Below are 12,965 nucleotides of genomic sequence, written 5' to 3' on the forward strand. Positions count from 1 at the left end.
TGCCACATGTCAATCTGTACAGTTAATATAACACCTCAGTGTAATGACATCACACCTGCCATATTAAAGGTGTGGTTAAAGCTCTCTGCAGTGGTCTATAGAGACAGTGTTATCCTAAATGACTAGCCTACCTTTCATTATAAATAAACTCTTACAGGGTTACATGAACTCCTAGTCCTTATGTGTTGAATTAGCATCAGCAGAGGTGAATTATTTTGATATATAATGGCCTTTACGCTTATAGTATCATGTCGAATTTTGTTATAAAAATGTATACATTCATGGAAAAAAAGGTCAAATCCAGAACCCATAAGGAATCTTCAGTTGTCCCTCTAGAGAGGTTTTTATCCCCTATTTCCTATTTTTTCCTTTTTCCTAAACGAGAACTCTCTTAGGAAGCTAAAATGCTTAACTATGTAAAGAACCATTGAAGATCACTCAATCACTCGATCATAATTTCTATATGCTGTGAACTTACCTTGCATTTAGTGTGGCTGTGTGGCCAAAAAAATACTGTTTTTTTTTTTTTTTTTTAAACTTGATAGTCCATTGGTAAAGCGTCACTTATAACAGGTAAAACAGTTTCATTTACAATACATAATATACAAGATTGGGTACACTAGATTGAAGGTATTTTAATAAAGGTTTAAGTTTGAAATTTGTTTCTACGACAAACATAAACAATTAAGTTAATGTCCATTTATAAATGTATTTATGGTTCAATATGCAAAATGTACTTTTAACAAGTAATTCATTCATTCATCTTCAGTATCTGCTTTATCCTGGTCAGGGTCTTGATGGATCCTGAGCCTATCCCGGGAACACTGGACGCAAGGTGGGAGAATTCACCCCAGATGGGATGCTAGTCCATCACAGGTCACCATGCACACACACATTCACACACTCATACACACCTAGTGGCAATTTAGTGCATCCACTCCACCTACCTGCATGTCTCTAGACAGTGGGAAGCACAGGGAGAATATGAGAAACTCCACACAGGCAGTAACCCTAGCTGAAGATTGAATCAAGGAGGCAGCAACTCTACCCACTGCATCACTGTTTACTAGACAATTAAATTGTTTCCTTAAACGAGTAGTTTTATTTAGAACTTAAAATAAGCAGTGAGCTTTTTTTTCTCATAGAGGGTTTCATGCTGTGTCACTTTCTCCAGACGAGCCATATTTTCTGCCCTTCCCTGTGGAACAGTGGCACCTCAATGATTTATTAGATATGATCCAGCTGTAGTGAATGATAGAGTTTTTTTTATTATGCAGATAGATACAAGTGGACCTTTAGATGGTGTTTTACAAGCACCAATGTCCATACTACCATGATAGGGCCCTTAAGCAAGGCCCTTAAGCCCCAAACTACTCTAGGCCACCCTGAGCTCTGACCCTGCACTCATATGAGATGGGCATTGGTATAAGTAAATACAAATTTATAGCAATATAAGGACCAAAAAAGTATAGCTGCCCATTCTCATTTAGCACTGTAAAAATATTGACCATTCAAAATCAAAAATCAAAATTAAATTTATCAATAGCTTTTTTGTTAAATAGCAACACAGGTATGATTATGCTTTCTTGCAAGTGATATCCATAGTCTTGAAAAATTTGCCTGGTGAATCAGTGCCAGAGGACCTTGACAGAGTGATGCAAAGCCAGCCCTCAGAACCAATCTGCAGTGATATCAATATCCAAACTCTGAATTATTCAGCACAGTCCATTATGTATGGTGCCGAGGAAGTCTGCACTATTCCCTGTATGAGCAATCCTGAAAATCCCCTTGGGTATTAGATTTATAGGGTCATAATTGTCAGGAATATGTAAGTTTAAGGCTCGAATGTAAACCAAAAATGCTTGTAGATATAAACCCATTGTGTGTCTAATGAAGACTGAGAAGAGAACTGTATTCCCTTCCAGCTATATTCTGGCTTCATTAATCGTGATTAAAGCAAAACGCATAAAATTCAAAAAGAAATTGTATCTCTCAACACATAAAAGTAACTTTTAAGCAAAAGATTAGAATGTGTAATTACTTCAAAGCCCAATTTTCACATGAAAGACCAACAAATCTGAGTGGCCCACGTGGAAAAAAGACATCAAATGCATTATAATTAATGAGAGTTTTTATGCTAGTGTTGCCAGCATCTACAAATATCAATGTTTAAGTTGAAATATTAATTCAACCTCAAACATCATAAATTTTTTGAAGTTGTACTGATCATGATTCCAGAAAGATCCAATGAATCTACTGTCTTGCTTGCACTGGGTGCCTAAATGTATTTACCTTTTCAAAACGTTTACGATTTCTTCGTCCATAATGTATGAGATTCCGCCCCCCCCCCCCCCCATGGGTCCTCTATGATCTTCTGAAATATCAATATGTTCACATTAGTTGTCCTTAGACCTCAAAGGAACAGTAGTTTTCTCAGTAGTTTCAGTATAGCCAGAAGAACATATGCTTCAAAACGGTCATTACAATTAACCACTACAACAAGCTTTGCTTATTATATATAATTGTATGTGTTTGTATTAGAAGCTTGCAGATGGTCTTCATAGGTTAACCTGCTGCAACTGCCTCAAGTGTTGATACGTAAAATTGTTTAATCCAGACCAATATTCATTAGTTTTCAGCACTGAATACTTTATAGCCAAGACATCTGCTTCTGAATGCTTTACCTAGTGTTATATTAGGCTTTCATGAGTTCCAAATGTGGATCATTTTTTGTTCATTTCGCAAAAGTTACTGAGAGACTCTGAACCTCTTAGTGCAGTTTAAAACCATTTATGCAGAAAACCTAGACAGAAAGATGTCTGAGAGCAGCTCTTGAAGCTTATTGCATTGCATCTCCAGAATATGACATCAGCAACAGGGAGAATTAAAAAGAGCTGCGCAGAATGACACAGCACATCAGAGCTCCCTGCAGTCTACAGGCCTGAATAATCAGTGCAGTACTCAAGTATAAATAAATTATTAAACCTTGACATGCACTATAAATAGATTACTTAAAATGATCAGATTATGCTGACCATGGTCATTTTAGCCATCTCTGTATAAACGATAGTGACCTATAGTTTGAGATTAAGGCCCTGCTCACAGCTATAATTTAAACACTGACATTTTCTATTTATACTTGCATCAGGAGGTGGGAGGGCACAGCGAGAGACAGTGTGAGATTAAGAGACACAGAGACAGAATTATACCCTTATTGTAGGTGATTTGCCACTGTCACCCATGCCAGCACATGAGTATTTTTGCACAATATTGCAGCTCAATGACCTGCTGTCAGCACTCTCCACTGAGAGTAAAATATCTATACAGCTCACTCAGATAAATCACGCAGGGGATTATATAACATCTGGTAATGGAGCAATAACCAGAAGTACAGCCGAATTGATTCCATTTGTCCTGATGTTGAAGGAGACCAGGGTCGCAGGTTAGAGCTGTCCAGTCTAATACGATGTGGCTGTGCAGGCAGGTTTGCTCAACATTACTCTTTTCAGGAACTTCTTTTGTATCTAATTATACTTAATATACAGCCTACTAAACATTCACATGCATACTTCTTTGTATTGCACGTACATTCTCTATACTCTATACAGTCTGTTCTAGAAATTTTGTAAAATTACACAAAACTAATCTTATAAATGAATCTTTAGACACAATTAAAGAGCTTAAAAGACTGGACTACTTACCTTTCATATAAGACATTCTTATAGGAACTTAATTTGTTATGAAATAATAATATTGTGGCAAAATTAGAAACTGCTAGAAAGCAAACAAATCTAAAACATTCTTGAATATTTTCTATTATTTTTACATTTCTCTCAATCCGCAGGAAGTATTTTTGCTTTTAAACATTTCCTGTTTCCCAAAGGTATACGAGGTTGTACACATGTAAAAATGTCTTCATCATTCATGCCCATGGGGAAAACCAAAGAACTTTCAGTATAAAACAAACACGTTGTTGACCTGCAAAAGTCAGTTAATGGATATAAAAACATATAAGCAATTAAAATGCCATTTTTCACAATCAAAGCCATGATAAATAGAGTGTAGTCAAAGATTTACCACCAGGACACATGACATGCTACACAAAGAGGACACAAGATGACCATACTACACCCTGCACTCCAAAAATCTTTGAAAAAAAAAAATTCAGTTACAATTAAACCACACAGGCCCTCTGTATGTTTAACCTCACAAATCACACATTGCATGCATTGTTCATTTTAAATTAACGGTGCCAGTAAGTTGATCCTAAATAGGAAAGAGAAAGCTTTGTGGAGGATTCTGTGCCATGGAACTGGTTCAACATGGCACAAAGAACCTCTCCTCATAGTTCAAATTTTATGAGCAATCAATCTGCTGTCTCTTGGACCAAAACTAGTGAAATGCCTAATTTTCCCTCCTGAACAGGATGTTCTTGAGGATTAGGGCTGTCAGAAACTGATAATCTAGAGAGGCACTAGATAGATTTATTAACCCAGAAAGCAAATGACTGTGCTGGCACAAGCTTATCCCTTTCATCTGGGTCCACACTATGCTATGAAATTATGATGATATACTCATCCTAAACTCAACCTCAATAAATCTATATCTCAGCTGTGATATGGGCCAGAACTTATGAAATGCTGCATAAGCATTGGATATGGTTGGTTAATTTCTGGCCAACATTCCATAGGCTGTGAAAAATTTGCATTTGCCATAGAAGACCTTTGTGTGTCAACCATATTTCACCTGGAATCGTCTGTTACCTGTGAATTAAATCCTCAGAATTTACACAAATAATCCAACACTTTGACTTGCATGAACTCACATTAAATTATTACCCCATTTGAAATAGAAACGGATTCTTAAATCCTGCTTATCTCTTAATTTACTTATGCATATAGATGCATAAAAAGGTGAGAAAATGTGAGAGATCTTCCTTGTTTTTCCTGTAAATAAGCAATCTAACAATTATCTCCATGCAGAGCACATCTAAACGGAGAGCTAGAAAAGCAGGCTGAGATGCAATTCAGCAAAAACAAAACCCATCGATCAGTGTGCCTCATCTGAAATCCCGTTAAAAAAAAATGCAAGCGTTCCCTGAGGTAAAGTCACAGACAAAGGCAGACAGAGAGAGGGAGACTTTGTTGCTGATCTGGGTCACTCCCACTCTGTTAGGGAAGGGTCATATTTATAGCTACTTAATGCTGCACTGACTTTTATGTGTGTGTGTTCACACAACCCTCCTATCAGGAGGATCTGATCTCCACTTGTCTGCAAGCTAATTAAGTTTGGATGAACAATTGTGTTAATGCAGCCAAAATACTGTTCCATGTGTAACACATGCACACACACATAAATAAACACACATATAGAAACGTTTCAATGTAAACTAGATTAAGCAAACATAATTTGATAGTCACGCATTATATTAATTAAAGCATCAAAATTACATCATTTGGGAGATTAAGGTCAGATACATCCAACTTGGCTCCATGTCTAAGTTACTATTATTATATTTTTATTTTCAGCCCTATGTTCTAATATACTGAAGCTCCTAGAGACCTTGAATAGCAGGATCAGTGAGTAACATACAGGAGCTTGTGGTGCACTGTTTGTGATTTTCCACAAGAGGGCATCACTTCATGAATTACAGCAAATGTTTTTATATCTCACTCATGCACTCTTCTTCTGGTGCATTTCAGTGATATTAAATAAACCTTCTAACAGATAACACCCTTTAGCTATCTAAATCACTTGTACTATAGCATGTTTTGGAAGTATATGGTAATGTTTAACTACATCCAATTATGTTAACTTGAATTATTACATACTCATTCTTACGTATTTAAATACTGATGCATTTGTTTAAATCATTTTGATGTTGCTGCATGGTGGTCTGAAACCAAATAAAGATGCTATCACCCACTTCACTTAAAAACAAGTAGATTATCAGTGGGAAATGGGTTTCAAGTAGTCATGCTCTACCCACTGCACTGCCTACAAGACACTGATATGTGTTAAGGTGAACTGTGAATATAATATGGTATCATTTATGAAGGCTGTGGTATAATGTGGTGAGACTGAGAGGTCATCGAGATCAGACAATGAGCATGTCCTTCTGTGGGGTTCCAGGGCAATGATCCATCCATTTTAACACTCTGCTAAAGAGTACTTCAGCTGGAGCACTCAAATCATGTAAAGGGCCAAAAAACACTCTCTAAGTAAAATGGTGCTATTGTAAATAAGTAAATACTGAGCAAATGATGGGCAAATTGCAAGTCTTTTTGAACTTGAATAGTATAAAGATGTGGTGGTTACCTTTATGCAAAGATCTGGGATTAACATGTACTAGAGTTGCTGCTAGAGTAAAAAAAAATGCTATCCAGTAGAAGTGCTCAAAATGTTCTAATTAGGCTTGTGTGACATTTTCTCATTTTTTCTCTGCAATTAACCATTTTAAAAAATCACCATAAACAATTTAATCATCCCAAAACGATAGACTTAAAAAGGACAGTTAAATGAGAATTTCTACCATTTCAGAAAGGCAAGGGAGGGCGTAATAATATTATCAGCTGTGCAGTCGGGAACTGCTTGATGGCAGCGACAACTGCAAAAAATTCACCTTGATGGTGGAATTTTAGGTGATTCTGCTGTAATGCACAGTAAACGTTATTTAAAAAAACATAACAGCACATTTTTTATATAATCCTTTACTTATTGGATGTCAAATGTCTACATGGGTAACAAAAAAACGTGTATTTAACCACTTTCTAATTATTATCACTATTAACATTATTTGTAAGTTGTTAGATTTGACACTTCTTTATAGGTCAACTTAATATTTTTTGGTCAGAATATTTGTCCATTTTTCTTTCTTTTTATCCTTCGCTTTCAATTTTTCAGTGGCATACCTAATAATTACAGTTAATTCATATTAAATTTATACTTGTTGGACTTGTTAACTAAGTTAAACATTGATTTTTATTTCACATTAATAAACTCCTATAAACTCTTAATAAACATTCTCCATTTAGCTTGACAGAAAGCAAGGATGCACCACGAGTCCTGAGAGCTCAGAGATCATGTGAGATGAGGAAAGGGGACGAGGCTTCCAGGCAATGCCAATTAACATTGGAGAGTTCAAAAAACCTGTACAAATAATTCCAGATTCAAAATGCTTAAAGGGTGGCAGGTCTGGTAATATAATCGAACTAAATGTAACTGGATATCATGGCATGAAATATCATGCAGGAATGATAAAATCATTACATCATACCAGCCTAGTTCTAATCTCGAAAAAAATACTAAAGTAAAGCATATAAACTTGGCCACAATAAATAAATTTCCTCTGCCGAAAGCAAGGCTCCAATGCCCCTGCAAAGTAAGAGATACCTAAAAGCTGATTTCAGAGTAATGTGAAAGGGCGGCTTGTACCCACATAACCAGAAACATGACTCATAGCTTAATACAACAACCCAGATGCTAATATTACAGAATTTATCACAATGCCATCTGCAAAACAACTAGAAGTGCTCATTTTTTTGTGGCCCAAAGAGAAGGAAAAAGAAAAACAAACACTTCTGTATTCAAATGTAGAGCATTGCATACTAAAAATTTTAATGGTGCACCTTTCTGTACCTTTTATGTATTTTTAGCCCCTTTATTTTACCATGGATGTCTCATAAGAATTCAACAGCTATGTGATATATCCCTACGCTGCAAAAGAGGATTAAAAAGGCTTCATGAAGATAACATTCAAAACACACCTGAACCATTATATCCAGCCTGGGAAAGCCTTATTCAGCTCAGACACACAGACTAAAGGCCTAAGCCAGCACATACACACACTGCAGCAGGAGAGACTGACTCTGCAGCTCCCCTCCTCCTCACATTGCACTCTAATGACTATGGAAGGCAGTGCAGTGCGCTAAGCTGCTGCATGCTACCCTGCAAATACACATGCAGAGAGATCCTTCTGGAGCAGATGGGAGAGAATCTACAGTCTGCTCATGTTTACAAGGCATACAATAGCCACAAGCTGCAAAGTCTCATGTGTGATTACAGCATGTGACCTTGGAGCAGTAATATCCGTAAACAAATCCATGTGTTTCTGCAATTATGTGTGCTGGTGAAACAGAAATATCTGATGCTTCCTGGCATCACACTAATGAAATTAGAATAGTTGGTTTGGTAAAGAAGAAGACAAGTCCAACAAAACCTTACAAAACCTCTTTATTTCTGCAGTTAAAACCCAATTAACTTCCCAGATTAGACCCATGACTGACCTTTGACCTCTGCAGAAAACTGGGCGGAGTGTCTAGTTATGAAGAGCTGAAGCTGTTTGTCCAGATCACATTCTTCAAGGCTGATGTTCCAGGAGCAGATCCCTGCAAGCACAAGGAAAAACATCTATTTTACTGCATGCGTCCTTCAGACACACAAAGACAAAGCACCTGTCCAAGGAAACAAACCATATTACAGCTTTAATTTAATGTTTTTTATATCTGTGATATCTGACGTACAGAAAAAATGAATATGATATGGCAGATTGAATTCTGTGCTAAAACAAAGAAGTACATACAAGCTATTTTGTTTGTCCCTATTTGAGAATTATATTTGCAGAAAGTTATAGTGGAGTAGTGTGTTACTCCACTATCACAGCTGCTACAACTTCTATGGGTTTTTTTATGTGTTTAATGAATATTCATGGAATCTCATTAAGTATTATGCAACGATGGACAAAAGCGCAGATGGCTCACAATGCTCTGTGGCATAACCCTCTGAACACAGCACATGAAGCATTAGAAGATGAATTCAAATCCTCATACACCACTCCTGCTTTCTATTCATCATTATATCTGTCATTCCTCTGAATGATTCAAAGATTTTTTTTTCCATCAGATGCTGTTTTGCTTAGAGGCTGGAAGAGCAAATATTGCACACTCTGCAGTTTCCAGCTCACATACATAAACATTCAGATGAGACTCCAAGCACACTGACTCCATTACAAATTGTAATTGCTACCGAAAAACAAATAAAAGCCAAGAAAAGTGTCTTTGGGCCAAGCACCCAAATTAAAGTTAGGCTGAATGACTCAGGGAGTTGTGACAGTCTTGAGTCTTTCTTACCAGCATTACAAATGAATCATGGATCCTGAATTACAAGTAGTTTTTTTTTTAAGTCTGTTGTTGGAAGTGTACCGAAGAAGAAGCCTGTTTTTTTAATCGCTACATGAATAAGGCCTGTGTTTGTTCAGTATCTTAAAACCGTGGCTACAGCATTTGACAGAAGCCAAGTGAGCATACTGTTTTTGGTGCACAGCCAAGAGCAGTCTTCCACACCTGCACTCACTTTTAGACTGCCTTTGTATTTTTCTTCTGTGACGTGTTGCTATGTGCCAATTTTCCATACACAGGTATGCTCAGTTCTATACTATTTTAATATGAAATCACTTTGAGAGAGATCTGAGCTTAATATGTTTTTGACAGCCTCAAATACACGAAGCAACTAAGCTAGTGGTACTATGTAAGCCATGTTCATGCATTAATATATAAATTGGACTTGTTAACCAGATAAATGAATCATTCTTTCTATCTAAAAACCCCAGCAACCTGCCATACAGTTAAAACACATTTCTGGTCCAGCACATGATCTAACTGTCCAATTCTTAACAAGTTGGATCAGGTGTGTTAAGAGCAGAGAAAACTTCAAACCTGTAGTGGCTCCCCACTGACTGAATCTGTTGAGCAGGCAATTGGGTGGTTGATCATTCTCAAAATAGCAATAACACTGACATGCTAGTGTTGTGCTAGGATGTATGTGATATGAATGTATCAGGTGCAACAGTGTTACTAGGGTTTTAAAAGACACCAATGTCACTGCTGGGTTAAGATTAGTCCATCAACTGAAAATATCTGGCTAACAGTGGTGTTATGGTCAGAAACTGATGAAATGCCAGAAGATGTATAATGAAAATTGTGTATGGAAAATTGAACTATAGTCTCTAACTATACACCTGTAAGATTAACAGACAAGTATGTCTAATTAAAGGTGCATTAGGTAAGATTTGTGAATAGGTCTCTAACAGTTAAATGGGTGGAGTTGAATAAGGTTCTGATGATTTTTATTACGAACTGAGCCTGCCCCATTCCAGCCCATCTATACTAAGGTCCACTCCTAAAACTGACAGTGATTCAGCTAGAGTTACCATTAGCAAGGTCTGTCATAACATCTCTTTCACGCACACTCGGACATTCGACTTCTTGATAGCCTAGTTATATAATACACTTGTTCTGAGACAATGGCTTAAACTTTTTTTTTTCATTTCGATATGATCTTCCACTTGATTTGTACTCGTAAGAAATGAAAAAGATTCACTATTGCACCTTTCAGTGGCCAATAAATATACCCCAACAATGCTGCTGTGCCTGATACACTCGAACCAGCACAACACCTATTACCATATCAGTATCACTGCCAAGATAATTATGAGCCACTACCCAACTAATATCCTGTCAGCGGTGGTCCTCTGGTGGCCCTTTGTGGACTGATGGTCATGGTACTGTAATAGATGGGCACCTACATAGTAGGTGTATCTGATAAAGTGTCCATTGAGTGTACAACACACTAAACAAGTTTCTGCATAATTGCTCCAATAACCTGAGTCTATATACTCTATAGTCCACTGGTCACAACTGTATGTAGATATTAGCCGGATAGACACCCTTTCAGGTTCCAAAACCAAGTACGCCATTAGAATAATTTGGCAGTCCTTGCTCAAGTGCTGTTCTAGTGCACTGGCCCTGGACTTTTGTATTGTGGTGAAAGACTGTCAGCTCTCCCAGTGTACATTTGTGTTGTGATACTGGGGATACTGGGAATACTGCCTTATGGTACCTCACTCTTTTCTGACAGTTTGCCTCACACCTCCAGGGTTGGGGGTTCGATTTCCGCCTCCGCCCTGTGTGCATGGAGTTTGCATGTTCTCTACGTGCTTTGGGGGTTTCCTCCCCCAGTCCAAAGACATGCTGATTGGCATCTCTAAATTGTCCGTAGTGTGTGAATGGGTGTGTGAGAGTGTGTGCGATTATGCCCTGCGATGTGTTGGCACCCCCGAGTTCCCTGGGATAGGCTCTCCGTGACCCTGCGTAGGATAAGTGGTACAGAGAATGTATGGATGGATGGAGTAATCATTATAAGCTATAATAAATTCTGGCTTACTGAAATGGCAGTGTAGAAGGATTGGTTTGTCTGCATGTATTCTGATGCTGCTTTTGGCTGATTGCTCTCATGTAACCAAAATAAATTTGGCTGAAGCAAGACAGATCAGGTATGGCACGTTTCTGTAACCACTCAACACATGCAGCAGTTGTATTAAAAAAAAAAAGAGAGACTTGGCGTACATCCAAACTGGTGGCGCAGTGCTCGATCAGGTCGCGCGAGGTCGCCGCAGTGTGCATCACAAACAAGCCTCATGCTTACTGCATCTATCCTATTTCACTTCAAGTGAAAATAACACCTCATAAACCTGCTCAGCATTCCTGGATTGCACCATTACTCAGCGTTATAGTACAATATTCCTAGCTTTAAAAGCAAAAGTGCAGCATGTAGCCAATCCTGCTCAGTTTTGATAGTTTAGGCACTCGACTAAGTGCTGCATCAGCAAAATCGAAATCAAAACATCATCCACAAGGAATTTCTGGTCAATTTCTGGTAAACTCGAACAGAGCTTTTTTTTTTTGTTTTAAATGAACAGCCATATGGAAGGGAAGGGAAACATGTGCTGCATATATAACTAACTATATCAGTCGAACAAGCATGCAAAACCCTGCTAGGTTTACTCGTCCTGTAGAGATGGATGCGATTCATGTTTTCAGCACCACAGATTGTTGAAGTGATACAGTACAGTCTGTGCTCAGCATCATTCATTATGCAGCTGTGGAAAATGGCGTTGTGTCTCGCTAGATGGCGTCACTCACCGCGCTCGATGTGTTCTTTGGCGAGCTGCAGCTGGTGGTCGGTGCTGATGTCCCCGATCACTATCAGCATGGAGAAGTTTCCGCGGTGCTTGCTGCGGTGTCGGTGCAGCTCCTCGCCCTCATCCTCCTCTACCGCGGAGAGCGAGTTCCGGACCCGAGTCCCCATGGCAACGGTACCTGGAGACGACGCCGGGCCCAAGTCAATCTCCATGACAACTGCCGCTGTCGAGAGCTCAGAGTGCAAAGTTATGAGTAGGAGGCGACGGGAGAGGGGAGAGGCACGCGCACTGTGGGGAGCGGTTTGCGCCTTCCTGATAGGCTACCTGAGTGACGTCACAGCAGCCGCCCAAAAAAGGGGATGTTGTATTACCAAAATGTATTTTAATACTATTTTTGCTGATAAATTAAACAATTTTTTTATTTGTTTGTGTACACAATGGAAGATAAGAATATAAAGACTAGATTAGAATATAAGGACTTGCATTCAATAAATAAAAAGTATTATGAATAACGTTATTGTTACTTGTTAGATTGGTTACTGTGCAATGATCTGGAATTGTAATGAAGAAATAAATAAGGTCAGAATTTGTGCTGAAATGTAGAGAAGGAAGTTAATCCTCTTTGATATACTGTATATAAGGCTTTGGATTAATTTGATTGGGCTCCTTGATAATGTTTATTTTTCTACCCAAGCCAATACCAGCAATGAAGGATACAGACAGCCAGATGGACAGCACTCTCATAAAAAAATAAATAATAAAAAAATTAAAAACCATGGATAATGGAAAAGGCAGACTTGTGTTGATGACTATGCTGAGATCCTGGAACCTGAAAATGGATCTAAAACATCAATCATTTCTGAAGTGCTCACAGTGATATGCACAAATCTAAAATGTCTTAGTGTGTTAAACAGCAAAATAAGCTCATTTTCAGATTCCTTTTAGTCAGGGATTTGGTTAGAATCTGCAGCTTCTCTCAGTATATGCA

At 38.1% G+C, this 12,965-nt stretch overlaps 1 protein-coding gene across 1 annotated transcript in view; it reads right to left on the minus strand.

Annotated features, from left to right (window-relative positions):
• Nucleotides 1-12,223, minus strand: part of map1ab (microtubule-associated protein 1Ab) — a 36,147-nt gene extending 23,924 nt beyond the window's left edge. Inside the window, exons 1-2 of the mRNA XM_026917698.3 lie at nt 11,979-12,223; nt 8,286-8,387 (exon numbers count right to left, since the gene is read on the minus strand). Of these exons, the coding sequence (XP_026773499.3) occupies nt 8,286-8,387; nt 11,979-12,189 (313 nt within the window). The 5' untranslated portion in view covers nt 12,190-12,223. The remainder of the gene's footprint in view (nt 1-8,285; nt 8,388-11,978) is intronic.
• Between the last annotated feature and the right edge of the window lie 742 nt (nt 12,224-12,965).

Source organism: Pangasianodon hypophthalmus, chromosome 7 (assembly GCF_027358585.1).
Source record: "Pangasianodon hypophthalmus isolate fPanHyp1 chromosome 7, fPanHyp1.pri, whole genome shotgun sequence".
NCBI classification, from domain to species: domain Eukaryota; kingdom Metazoa; phylum Chordata; class Actinopteri; order Siluriformes; family Pangasiidae; genus Pangasianodon; species Pangasianodon hypophthalmus.